At 43.3% G+C, this 14,023-nt stretch overlaps 1 protein-coding gene across 1 annotated transcript in view; it reads left to right on the top strand.

Annotated features, from left to right (window-relative positions):
- Nucleotides 1–14,023, top strand: part of ptch1 (patched 1) — a 46,699-nt gene that overhangs the window by 12,993 nt on the left and 19,683 nt on the right. Inside the window, exons 3-12 of the mRNA XM_053869865.1 lie at nt 4,600–4,789; nt 4,885–4,954; nt 5,347–5,438; nt 6,246–6,444; nt 6,542–6,663; nt 7,888–8,035; nt 9,816–9,947; nt 10,033–10,188; nt 10,540–10,638; nt 11,482–11,607. Coding sequence (XP_053725840.1) covers nt 4,600–4,789; nt 4,885–4,954; nt 5,347–5,438; nt 6,246–6,444; nt 6,542–6,663; nt 7,888–8,035; nt 9,816–9,947; nt 10,033–10,188; nt 10,540–10,638; nt 11,482–11,607 — 1,334 coding nt within the window. The remainder of the gene's footprint in view (nt 1–4,599; nt 4,790–4,884; nt 4,955–5,346; nt 5,439–6,245; nt 6,445–6,541; nt 6,664–7,887; nt 8,036–9,815; nt 9,948–10,032; nt 10,189–10,539; nt 10,639–11,481; nt 11,608–14,023) is intronic.

Genomic DNA, 14,023 nt, shown 5'->3' with positions numbered 1-14,023 from the left:
ATAAATAACCGACTTGTTTACAGATGACCCCGCGCTATATGAGTGCTGCGTCTAAATGTATATATTCAGAAATAATGAATGTATGATGCAGATGGCCCCACAGATGCGGTCGCTACATGATCCGCAGGATGAAGTTCCGTAGGTGGATTTTCCTTGACTGTGTTGGATGCTTCCGATTTCAGGCATGCAGGCACGTTGTGTTGGGTGTGGGACCGTGCTGTTGTGTGTTGCGCAGAAGAGAGAGAAAGTTGAAAAGCAAGAAGGTGGAGGGATGGGCTGGCTTTGACAGAGGGGGCCGGGCTGATTGCCATCGTGATCCGGCCAATCGAGGACTTGCCCTGAATAGAGTAAAGAGAGAGAGAAATGAGAGTATAAAGAGGAGGGGGGGTCCCAAAACTGAAAGGAAGGGAGGTGGTGATGTCAGTTCCTTAGAAACCTTCTTTCACCCCCTTCGTCCCCACCACCCCGCGCTGAGAATAGAGGGGACCAAGGGTTAATGTTATGCAACACGCTGAATACCCACATGGAGGGCTGCAATACAGTGACACACAAGCTTCTTTCCTTTTCTCTAACATTATTATCCACTTTCATCTTGGCTCACACTGGAAATGTCCTTAGCCTGGACTTGTGAAATGAGGTTTTGAAAACTGAAAACACGTCAACCATTTCGATATGGTGATGGTCTGCAAATTGCTTATCTGTTTAGCTGTATATTTTATTATTGTGTCTGTGTGGGTGATTGATGAAAGATACAAGTAGCCATGACACTTCCATTCCAGGAAGTGCCATAAAAATGAGGTGGAACATCAAACACAGGTGTTTCTATGGGTTGGTAGTATTGTGGATCTTAATGTATGTCCATTTAAGTCCTTTTATTTGGATTTCCATGATCTGAACTAGCACAAAAGGTAGTCGACCTTGTCAAGCATGGGTCTCAAAGTCATGTCCCAAGAAAATACACGAGTTCTGGTGGCAAGTTTGCGATGAGCAATGAAAGTCGACATGAGGAACAAAACGCCCTCCACATGCCTCCAGCTCTACAGTGTGTTCAAGCAGACCGTGTGCCTTGCAGGTGTATGTATCAGGATTTCTTGAAACCCCTTTTGGGGGAATACATGATGCAGACCTGACCCTCGAGTTTGAAAATGCTGTCTTTGCATAATTCGAAGGCCTTTGGACGGAATGTCTGTTGGAGAGCTTGTGCTTGTGTGCTACATAGTGAAAGAAATCAAAGCTGCCCGAGTCCAGCTGCGTTCACTGTACCGTTTATCAAAATATTAACATACGCTACAAGATTGAAGAGTTGTTGTTGGAAATAGGTCTTACTTTTTGTTTTTCTTTGACAGACTTTGGCTCAGACTTGGTCACTTCCTGACAGTCTAGTTTGCAACCCAGGGTTTAATCACAATGGGCTTTTTTATTATTGCAATTTGTTGAGTTGCCATCCTGAAGAACAGCGTAAAGTACCTAGTCCTCAAACATCCCTGAGATGAAAGGGCCCTGTTCCTAACAACTAAGTTTACCATCTGATGAAATGTAACCTTGGTAAGTCGTTGCCCACGAGTGGATTTATAGAAGCCCTCACCCACCACGAGAAACAGAAAAGGAAGTAAGACGTGAATGTCGTCTTTGGAGCAGCGCTGTGAGTTCAGGTCATGCCAGTCAAGCCTGAAGCGAGACACCTTTAACATATCAACATCTACCGAGGTCACAAAGTTTTCTTAGGGGAAGGGATATGTGAATATGTGTCACAGAAGAAACACAGCTGTGTGTACGCACACTTTTACATGCACACACTCACACACATGCTTCCACACATTTTCTTGGTCCAGCTGGGGTGTTAATTTCACCCCGAGGCTGTGTGAGTGCTGACCCCAAAACGCTGTAACCTCGTGAAGTGTGGAATTCTCTAAGCCTGAGGCCGTAATGTGCTGTTTCCTGTAGAGAGAGAGAGAGAGAGAGCACATTCCTTTGACTTGTTCCATTCCTCAGTGCTAGCTGTAAACTCAAGGTCTTTGGGTGGCAATCCACATCTTGGAACGCGTTCAAAACAGACAGCGAGCGCTTTGTCAGGACATACCGACCGTCTTTCCTTCAATCACAGCTTTCTCCGACTCTAAACGTGTGGCCCAATTTTCTTTCTGTCCACCTATGTTTTTATTTGGATTTTTGGCAGCGCTGCGATTCAAAGTCTCAGCGAAAGCTCGGAGCGCTGAGCGTAGCAGACAAGTCAACTTGTTAGTGTATGTCAGTGTGAGTCGGGTCCAAATCAGTTCCATGCTTCCCCTTTTGAAGGGAGGTTTGGTGTAGCGTAGCGGTGTAGTTGGCCTAGCAGTGTAAAGCATGTCGCTCAGTTTAGCCAAGGCCTGTTATTAATGATGAGTATTATAAACATGCTTTCAGACTGGATTAGGTGGGAATGCTGTTTGGGGCAGGAAAAAAAGAAATCAACTGTGTTCTCCTAATGCCCCAAGACATGCCCCCTCCCTGCCTGGTCCATTGGTCTGACTGGGTGGTCCAGGCCAACAAAAAAGACATGCGTATGTGCAACTTCAATGCTATTACAATAGGCCGCAAAATATGCACTCTATGCCTGCTTTCACACATCGGTCCGACTTATTGAATTGGATTAAGACGTAATAAAATGTTACCAATTTTTCACAGTCGGCTTTCGCTCCCTGCGTTTCTTGGCACACGGCTGGATGTGTGCGAACGCTGCGAAAGAGGAGGGTTGTAAATTGCCTGAGCTTTCACTGAACATTCAGTCAGCGATGATAGAAAGGCTCAAATCATCATCCGGTAAATCAGACACAGATTCCGATTCAGAAGGATGAATGTGCAATCGTACTCGCAAATCTGTGGATTAGCCGAGTGTGCCGAATCACAATAGATTGTTAAATGCTTCCATAAGTCGTAGAACATGTGAGATGGTTGCATGACTGCTGTTGCATGCATCTGATGGTGTGTTTGAGACACTGCCAGCGCTGCCTTGGCTGTACTGGGGTGGAGCAGGGGCAGCTCCGGGACCTGAAAGGCTGCTTTTGTAGCTCCAGCTAGCTGCGAAGCTCAGAGCGCACGCACAGGGCTTAGTCCCACCACGACACTGGGAGCACACTCTGGAAAAGAGCCTCTCTCACTTTTACACACTCATATGTCCTCCACGTGATCTTGCCACACCGAGCCCCCCTCCCCTCCGCCCCACTCCTTGCTCTCCAGTAAGATTGAATTTAATATTAAGTAATATGTGCATGTTCTGAACGGATATTATTCCTCTGAATTCAAGGAAACTGACTGTTTGGCATTCAAGTGGTGCAAGATCAATGTGAGAAAAGTGCTTTTGTTTAAGATACAAGTCTGATAAGGTTGCAGCCAGGCCGAGATGTTTGGGTTTGCTTTGCAGAAAGAACACCAGATTATTTCTTGAGTCACAGATGTTGCAGCACATGATGCTGTTTAGTGTGTAAGTGGAGCGGGCTGTCAGATTGGCTGCGTTTCGAATTCTGTCAGAGCCAGAAAGTACTTTAGTATGTCTTAATATGAGCGTTCATTAATTTCTATAATGGAATTTGTCAGGGTTGGATGCCAAAGCTTACCGAGTACCACCCATCCGAACACTAGATTCCCATGGTCTTTATTTGGATTACGGTTATCGGGAGCTCTGGTTGCGTTCAATAACATTTTTACCACATGGCTATCAAGTTTTTGCGGTTTGTTTTCAGTTTTCTCATAACATGGTCTATGGTCTGGTTATCATGTCAACGCCAAAAGCTTGAATTGCTGTCTCCTGCTTCACACAGAAGTGACTTCATCAGAATGAGAATTGTCTTTATTGCCAAGTAGAAATTTGACCCTGTTTCATTACCTTTCTTTGCCCCATAAAAAAACATGAAGTTACTAAGAGCAAATAGGGCAACATTAAGTGAAGTTCATGGTTGTGCAAAATGGGCCTTGTCCAATCGAAAAGGCTTCCCTGCCTTTTTGAAAACGTACAGTCAGCACCAAAGATTTGTTTCAGGGAAAGCATCATCTCGTAATTTCTGAGCACACATGTGTGTGATGCTATCACAAAAATCAGAGAAGAAGGTGTGTAAAATCATTTGTGCTGGATACCAAAAACTGGACACCAATACCAATTGGGTACTGATACCAATCTGGTGATGCCTTTTTCTTTAGTAAATAATTATTTCTACTTGACGGCATTAAATAAATATCACATCCAACTTCCCATGTAACAAATATTTTACTTCCCCAATGGAGGAAATGGCGGCCAAGAGACTGAAATTGTGCAATATTGCAGCTCTTTTATTGCATATCAAAGACAAAGGCTTTAACAGCATTTAATATCGACAAGACTGAGCTGCATTGAACATCTAAATAATAATAACAGTATGCACAACCGTTACAGGCAGTCAGTTGGAAATCCACTCTGGTACCTGGCTTCAAAAAGTTTAGGTTTCATTTGGAGAAAACATCGGTTTCTTGTGGACGAGACTTAATAAATTATTGTAAATAATTCTGAGAAATGTTGCAGTTTTTGGGCCAAGCGAAACCAGACCGTTGTGGAGAAAGGATGATCATGTGTCGTGTTCTTCTCTGCAGTTGGAGGCCGTGTGAACCAGGAGCTGAAATACACCCGTCAGAAGATGGGAGAGGAGGCCATGTTCAGCCCTCAGCTGATGATCCAGACACCGCGGGAGGAGGGAGCCAATATTCTAACTGTGGAGGCGCTGTTGCAGCATCTGGAGTCAGCCATCAGAGCCAGCCAAGTCCATGTTTACCTTTATAATAGGTGAGATGAATATGCACCATAAAGGCTTATTTATGAGCACAAGCACGCCCCTCTTTAGCTCCCTGTATTGATGAACCTGCACTGTGTCTTCACAGACAATGGAAATTAGAACATGTATGCTACAAATCTGGAGAATTGGTCACAGAATACGGTTATATTAATCAGGTGAGTACTTGTTGTTGTGAGTAATAGTGTTTTTTTGGTGATTAAAAAAATAGCACTCCAGTTCAGGAGTTGCAGAGTCACAAGCTTAGAATTGTGCTGCAAAATCTAACTTCTAATGAAAAACGTTGTGACAGAAGTTCTGCTGTTAACTGACAATGAAGAATAGCGCGTGTGCATAAGTTGTCTTTGTCTTAAGTGGAAGTTTGCAGGTGTGAAATTTGATTCTCTACTGCAATTGCAACTTTTTTATGACACGCTGTGATTCGAGGAGCTACAGTTTAAAATGAGAAGGCAACAGGGACTGTATTGTGACGTGACTGTTCTCTTTCATTTTCACTCTAATTTCCTGTGGACTTTTCAACACGCCTGAGTGTCTTCTCTCCTTTAATTAGATTATTGAAAACCTTCATCCCTGTCTCGTCATCACCCCTTTGGACTGTTTCTGGGAAGGAGCCAAGCTTCATTCTGGGATGGTCTATCTTTCGTAAGTACAAGTGGTTTTTTTTATATTTTTATTAATAATGCTGGAAGTATGCCGTTTCATTAAACAAACCACAACCAATGTTTCTGTGGAAGCTTCCCTCAAAACACTGAACCCTACCACGAGACATCAGCAAAACAAGAGGGTGTTTGCATGTGTGTGCGTCCCAAATTCGTCCCCACTGAAGGCTCTATTGTAGTCATTGCTGGCATGCGTGTCGCTGGCGATAGTTTCTCTCCAGCCTGGGCCTCACACCATTGTCTGTCCTTTCTGTTGCTAATGGCCTGCTGCTACAGTAACATTCAGCAGACCTTTACCTCTGCATGTGTGTGTGCAGGCACATGTATGTGCCATGGCAGCTTATGTATTCGTCAAAAAGTTCTCAAGGTCTTGTCCACCAAAGCAGGTGCCGGACTTCGATCGTCGGTGTTAAATAAGGGTTTTACTATGTTCTGGTTGGAAGACCGGGAATAATAACCCAAGCCTGGTTAAGCACATACAATGCAGTCTGAATGACGGAGAAAGAGATTTGGGAAAAAGAGAGATCGGAATTTGTGTGGCATGGAGAACAGGGAGAGACTGGTCAGAGCAGGAATTCTGTGACACACGGCATTGTGGGAATTAGTCAGTTGTTTTCTGCCAATTAGCAAGGTTGTTCTTGTTCTCTTCCGCCTCCGAGATATGTGCTGCACTCTGCTGTTGTGCTCATGGAGACGGCGATGTTTGCGCTGACTAGTTCACCATCCTTCACTTGCATCCAAATGTATCAACAGGCTGCACATTCACCACCTTTTCCATCTGTTCTCGCAGAGGTGGAGACCCTTTGCACTGGACCAACTTTGACCCCAAGAACTTTCTTGAGGACCTACGAAAGATTAAAATCCCCGTAGAAAGTTTTGAGGAGATGTTAAAGAAGGCGGACGTGGGACACGGCTACATGGATAGACCCTGTCTGAACCCTGCTGACCCCGACTGCCCCCTAACAGCACCTAACAAGAACTCGACTAAGGTAGGTCCCAGTCCATATGTTTTGGTTAAACATCAAAATCCAAGTCGAACAGCGTTTGTGACAGTTATTTTCCCCTCTGCTGGTTTTATTGCTGCAGCCATTAGACGTGGCGTGGACCCTGAGTGGTGGCTGCCATGGCCTCTCCAGGAAGTACATGCATTGGCAGGAAGAACTCATTGTAGGAGGGACCACCAAGAACGGCAGCGGACCGCTACTCAGGTAACACATCCGCCTAGACTCGCGGAGAAACGCCACCGTCATCACCGTCTCGCCCTCTATATGTGTCGCTGCTCGCTTTGCGTTGTAAATCTTGCAGTCATTAGCAGATTCCAGTGAAATCTTAGAGCTCCAGCTGTTCCTGCTCAGCTCTCGCTACTCTGCTTGAACACTCCACACACACATGCGCAGGGTGATCTATTGCCTGGCTAGTTTGTCCAAATATACAGCGATTTAAAGTACACGGCCCTAACTCCAGCACAAGCATCCTGGCAAAGCACTTGGATTATGTGCTCTTCAGACCAACTTACATTAGACGCACACTCGTTCGCCAACATTAAAACCCTCAATTAGTGTCTTGCTACTTACCGCACAGGCTGAAACCTCATAAAAATACATATGACTCCAAAGAGTCCATATTTCATGAAGCCAACAACAGCTGCAGTTTATCCAGCATCATGCAAATTGACCAATTGTGAGATTACAACTTTAAGTGTGCATGCAGAACTAGATGTAAGGTTCTGAACTGCTCTGAAAGTACAGTGTGAGGTGTTGTTTGTCTCGCGGTTGTTTTTTTCCTGGCAGGATTGAGTCATTAGGGTGTCTGCATGCCTACCTGTGTGTGTGCGTGTGTGTGTGCATCCATTGGGCTGTTGCTGCTGGCACAGGCTTTTTACATCTTGTTTACTAAAAGCCAGCATTACTGGGATTATTTCTGCAACACAAAGGTTGTATTTATAAAGAGAATTCACATTATATGTGAGGTCTATGGCGTATGTCAATAGATAAATGGTACTGATGGAGGTCATTAGATACAATGTTTTAAACTGTCTTTGAAATAAAAAAAATACTTGGGGATTGGGGAACACATATTAACTATTAACAAAATCATTACCCACTTATTTATGGGTAATCCTCTGTAATTATAGTGTCGTTTAGAGTGAACTTTTGGGTTACAAGGTAATATCTAGTCAGTCTCAACAGTCAGGCTTATATTCAAAGGTTGCATGAAAATAACATGCAACCTTTGAGTATAAGCCAAAATGGTCATTAAAAATATAATTCAGACAGGAATTATAGTTTTTCTCTAGCATGGGAAACCTACATTTTCAGAAATCTTTTCAGAAAAATCATCTAAACTTGGTCCCTGGCCCCACTTAGTCCAGCTCTGGCACAAGCAAGTCATTCGTCTCACCTTCACTTAAAGTGCTTCTTCCCGCCGTCTAGTGCCCAGGCCTTGCAAACCATGTTCCAGCTGATGACTCCAAAGCAGATGTTTGAGCACTTTCGGGGGTACGACGAGGTTTCCAACATCAACTGGAATGAAGAGAAGGCTGCAGCGATCTTGGAAGCCTGGCAAAGGAGATACTCTGAGGTAAGAGAGCAAAGGAAGAAAAACGAGGGAAAGAAATGTATCTTAAATCCACAGTAACCACGTTGTAAATCACCGGCCGGATACAGGTGAATATTCAAAGGCCTGATAGATACGAAAACCTCTGTTGGTGTGTGGTAAAAGAGCAGCTCCACTCTGTGCTCAGTGCAGACGATCAATGGAGAACAGCGTGAGTATGTCTGGAATACATTAAGGGGAGCGCTGAAACTCTCTTTCTGGCCAGAGCGCTCGCTCAAACACAAATTCACTCAAAAGTTCACGCGCAATCGCTTTCCCAGCTGTGGCCCCGTTGGTGGCTCACGTGTGACATCATCTCGTCTTTGTTTTGAGGCCCTCAACCTCTGTTTGACTCCACGCGACCCCGTATGTGTGCGTGTGTGTGCTCCATTCATCTCTGGGGCCCAGAGTTCAGCGATCGAGCGATAGAGAGGTGTGATCGTTTACTCATCGCGCACGGCATGTTTCTCATCATAAAACGCACTTCATAAATTCATTCCGTGGCCTTATTTGTCCTTAAATGTGTTGGTTATACAGTACGCAGTTTGGCATGCTGGGTCAAGCTGTCGGTGCTTGTGTGTGATGAAGTGTGTTTCCCTAATGTGTGTCAGACACCATCCCTTCCCTGCTGAGCAGTGACTGCTGTTGGATGTTGAAGCCAGCTGTCTGCACTGATAGTGAGAAGATGCCTTGTGGTGCTAGAATGTTCTCCAGTTGGATGGAGCTATAGATGCTGAGTGGAGACATGATCCATCCTGTTTTCTTGCAGGCCAGGTGTGCATTGAAAAAATGTAGGTGGACATCTGGGTTTCATATCAGAAACACCCCGCCTCTATTCCAAGTCTCGATCAAATGACAAAGCGCCTTTCCATTTTTAACAACTAAATCTTTGTCTAATTCCGAATAAAAGTCGTCATCCTTCCTGAACCTGTCCCTATTGTGGAGTTTAATGTGGTTTATGCAATAGAAATGGAGTGCATGGGACATTTTTGATTCTCTGCAAGAAAAAGACTCTATTCACTTGAGAGATTTGTGTCCTTTGAAGTGCAGACTCACGAAGTCCTGTGGTGGCTCTTGGTAGGTTGCTTTGAGCAGCTGGTTCTGGATCTGACCTTGGCTGTTACTCACCCAGTAGAGGTGACGATAGACAGAAGGATGTTAGCCGAGCCCATCAGATGAGACTCGCTGAGCAGACTATTCTGAAGATAGAAACCGTTGGTTAGTGTGTAGTTCAGACCACCAAGACCACAAGACCACAACCTAGACTTTGAGGGCCCGAGTTGAGACCAAGACCAATAAAGGGCGAGGGAGAGACCATGACCGAGACCAAACTCAGTACAGAACAAACTACTCATTTGTTCCAATGATAGAAGTTTAGTATTTGATTTGTTTTGAAAACCAGTTTTTTTTTTTTCGTTTTTTTTTTGCAGAAAGTAGTAAATGTGCGTATATTGCTTTTGTAGTCTGTATTCAGTTTGGTCTTGGTCTCGCCCCCCTCAAAGTCTTGATCTTGGACTGGGTCACTCTATGCTCTGGTCTGGGGCAGGTTGCCTCGTTGACTACATCTCCATTCGTTTGTTCCATCTGTTATTGTTCCTGCAGCTGTGATGTTTTGTTTCATGAACATGTGTATGTTGTGTATGTGTATTGTTCTTCTTTCTATAGTTCACGTATAATGCACTATACCTGTATTAGTTCATACTTCAAGCTCCTGCTTGAACAGATTTGTTTCACTTTCTCTCAATTTTCTTGGTCTCTTTTCCAGGCGGTGCTGCAGAGTGTAGGGGCAAACTCGTCTCAGAAGGTCTTATCTTTCACAAGCACCACTCTGGAAGACATTCTCAAGTCCTTCTCCGACATCAGTGTCATCCGTGTGGCCAGTGGCTACTTGTTGATGGTATGTAGAGCGAATGGAAAGAATCTTGTGTACACTGTCTATCTGGCAGTTTGTAACCTATTCATTCATTTTTGTTTTTCCCCAGTTGGCCTATGCGTGTCTCACCATGCTGCGCTGGGACTGCGCCAAATCTCAGGGGGCTGTAGGATTGGCAGGAGTCCTGTTGGTGACGCTGTCTGTGGCAGCCGGGCTCGGACTCTGCTCACTCCTGGGGATCTCCTTCAATGCTGCCACCACACAGGTTCTGACTTTAACGTTGAGACGCTCGTTTGAAAGTTTTTTTCATATGTTTTTTTATTGCAATAGTAGAAACAAAAGGCATTGTACGTCACTAGTGTTTTCATCTTTTTTGCAACAAACCCACTCATTGCTTTTAATTCTAAACTTCAAACCCTTTATATTATATAATCAGTTTTAAATAGTTTATTACTGATTTTCATTCCATCTTTGAGAGTTAAATGTCAGTCATTAATACACGAAGTTAATGCCTCATTTGAGAAGACAACAAAATGCTGCATGAAATTCATTTTTAAAAAAAGGAATCTTTTTTTCATTGATTTTTTTGACTTTTTATTGATTTATGCTTTTCTAGGTTTTGCCCTTCTTGGCTTTGGGTGTTGGAGTCGATGATGTGTTTCTTCTCGCTCACACCTTCAGTGAAACGGGGCAGAACAAGAGGATTCCATTTGAGGTGAGCCAACATTTTCACAAAGGCAACCACCTAATTTCCCTGATTGTATTTTACGCTGTCATGTTGACTTCATTTTAGATCATTTGTGGTTCATAGTTAAAGTGGTATGTCGGCGCCCCACCGGCACCCCAGATTCCTGACAAGCAGAGTGAGACATGCTCTGAACCAAACACATCAAAAAACCTAATAAGAGAATGTTGTTGGTGTTATTTTGCAGTGTGTATTTGTGAAGGGAGCATAAGCGTGCGTGTTTGTACGTGTGTGTGTGTTTGCGGTGTAGGATGACTTTTCATCTCCACAGGGGGAAAACACAGGCATGCATTTGCTTGTTTTTGTTGTCCCCTTGTTTCCTTTCTCTCCTCCATGCCTTCCTCAGCCCCCCCAATTTCTTTGTGTGGCTGAGATGAAAACTAAACAGAGCTGAACCTGATCTCTCCTGTCTGGTTCGAACACACACACACACACACAAACATGCACACGCCTGTGGCGCAGCTTGTGTGGTCCTGCACGTCTTCAGGTCTTCACACATTCACGCAGTTGTTGTCACATCTGACTGTAATTCTCTGATTTATGAGCGTTTTTAACCATCAATTCATCATGGCGTATGAGGCGGATCCTTTTGTTATTTACCGATTCTCTGTATTTTAAACTACAGACAGAAGTCGGCAGACTGGGTCGGATTATCTAAGAACACTTCAGGGCTTCAGGAACTGTTGCAATCACTGTCAGTCATATCCGTGTTATTATAGTTGTACATAATCTCAAGCATTACACATCTGCCCACGGCTACAGTCTGATCAAAAGGGTTCACTTGCTTTGCGTTTCCTTTTATCTGTCTTTCAGGATCGTACTGGGGAATGCCTAAAGAGGACGGGGGCCAGCGTTGTGCTCACTTCCGTCAGTAACGTCACAGCATTCTTCATGGCTGCCCTCATTCCTATCCCCGCACTGCGGGCCTTTTCACTACAGGTACACTTCCTTTGGAGAGTTTTGGGGTTCTTCTAACCTGGTGCTCTGCTTTAAACGATATGACATGCATATTAGAAGTTTCTGTGAGCCATATTGTTTATGTAACTAGTTGATAACCCACCCGCTGAACAAATTCTGCCAAAAACTGCCAGTGGTTAGAGCAACCTTTTTTAAGACGCGGCACACTTCGTCCATTCACAAAATCCCGAGGCACACCACCAATGGAACCACAGCCAAAGCGCAATTGTGCTTAGTTGAACGTCCTGCAGAAAATCCATTTTAGTTTGTGAAAAAATGTAGCTACAGTTATTCTCTTGGCAAGATATTTGTAGAAACTAATTGTTTAAAAATGCCTACAGAAAGGGGTGGGCAATATGGGAAAATATATCCATATTTATGTATTTATTTTAAATAACTGTTTCGGATTCGTCACTATCTATTGATTGATTTTATTCTAGTTTGAGGAATTTCAAGACAAAACTTGAACATTCTTTGCCTCAGCTCCATAACAACAATGATTCTTTACCTCTTTGCATCGTGGAGTGCATTTATTTGGTTCTGCGTTTAGTTTTATTCACAAAACGGAGCAAACTTGGATAGTGTACAAGAGTCAATAAAGTTTAGAAGTGAGACGTCACAATGTTAGCCGTTAGCTCTGTTACTGTAGCTCTGCGGTGCAGACAGTCTTTGGCGTTGTGGGTCCGACAAGGAACACTCCATCGTTCTGTTGTGAAGGTGTGTGGTGAAGATAGAGGTTGCTCATTTGATCGACTCCTTTGCTGTGAGTGTAAGTGGGAAGAGGAGCGTAGCTGCGACTGATGCCAGGAATGTTGTCAGGAAGTCAGGAAGTTTGACATAAAACTGCTTTCAGTGTCGTGTAATACACTCTCTAAAAACTTTAGATCTCTGTAACCATCATTTTATGTCACTAATACAAACCCAGATTAATAGGAAACTATAAAGATCAATGTAAATTGATGTTTTGTTTTGTTTTTAAACCTGAATATGTAACTATTTTCACGTAAAAATCATTTTAGTTTTTGTGACGTAATTGTGCTTCAGCTATCCACCATGACAAGCGCTTATTGAGAGTTGTACTGTTTATTAGAACATCGAACCCCTCCTCTATGAAGTGGCGGCCCTGGTGTCTGTGCGGATCTAAGCTCAGGTCCATGTAATTGAGTCTCTCTACATGTGCACATGTGTGTATCTGTGTGGGAGGTTTCCAAAGCAATGGTCTCACTGTTTCTGAGAGAGTGTGTCTGGGGGGGTTGAATGAGGAAAGGGGGGGGGGCATTGACTTCTTTTGCATCTGTCAGTAATTATAGACGTCATCACAGTGAAAACTGGGACAGAAAGAGCCGTCTGTCACTACGGCCAACTGCCTTCAATAATCACTCAGTGGTTAATTCATACAAATCGCTCTTTCAAACAGTCGGAACAAAAAGTGGAATGGAAAAAAGTGGTGCAACAAATAAGCCCTGCGTTCCAAAAGTGGACAATTTGTCCACTGTCGTCGAATCGTGGCATTCGAGGCTTTGGAGAGCTTGTTTCTGAATGGTTTTCACAGTGAGCACTTTGCTGTCAGAACTGCTTCCATCAACAGTCTGGATTTATTTTCTTCCTCCTTGTTCTTGCTCAGCAGATGAAATGAAAACATCATTTGTTGGTGCAGTACAGGAATAAAAAAGTTCCTAGAAAGTTGGTTGACTTTTGAGAAACTGGGAACAAGTTCAGTCCCTGGAATAAACAGAAGTAGAATTGAGAGTAGGAATTCAAAAACTATATTGGTAACTATAGATTGGGGAACACATTTTAACTATTATTAAGTACCGTTAATACTGAATTATCATGGTGTTGTTGTGAGTGACTATCCCAGGGTAAAATCTAGCCACTCTTAACAAGACACTTATCAGTAATACACATGAACAAGTAGTTGGTTGTAATAAATGTTCCATAATCTAAAGTGTGATCCCAATATTACCTCAAGAACAAGATGCCCTTGAGGAAGTCTTTGTATAACAGTGATGCATTATTACGAGATTATTACTTTTGAATAACCACTGACAACATTTTTGTGTAAATATTATGCAAGTAAATGAAATTCATGAAAACCAAGATATTAGAGAAAAAAATAGTTGCTTAAGAACGGACGAAACAATGTTTTGTGAGCTTGATGATTCTATTTAGCCAGTTTTATTGGTTAGTAAGAGACAAGATATATTTTTTTCTGAGAACAACTGGTCTTCATATTGATCTTTATTACAAAGAGAATTTGTTAGCACATCCTGCAGTACACAAAAAAGCAAAATCTACACAAATACCCAGTAATTATGCCACAATTCCGTTCATGCAATAGAGCTAATGTACACAGATGTGTGAGCCAAACATGACCCCAGTCTTGTCACGAAACCCA

Source organism: Synchiropus splendidus, chromosome 7 (genome assembly GCF_027744825.2).
Source record: "Synchiropus splendidus isolate RoL2022-P1 chromosome 7, RoL_Sspl_1.0, whole genome shotgun sequence".
Classification (NCBI taxonomy): Eukaryota; Metazoa; Chordata; class Actinopteri; order Syngnathiformes; family Callionymidae; genus Synchiropus; species Synchiropus splendidus.
Note: the sequence above shows the minus strand (reverse complement) of the source record. Positions and strands in the feature narration are given on the sequence as shown.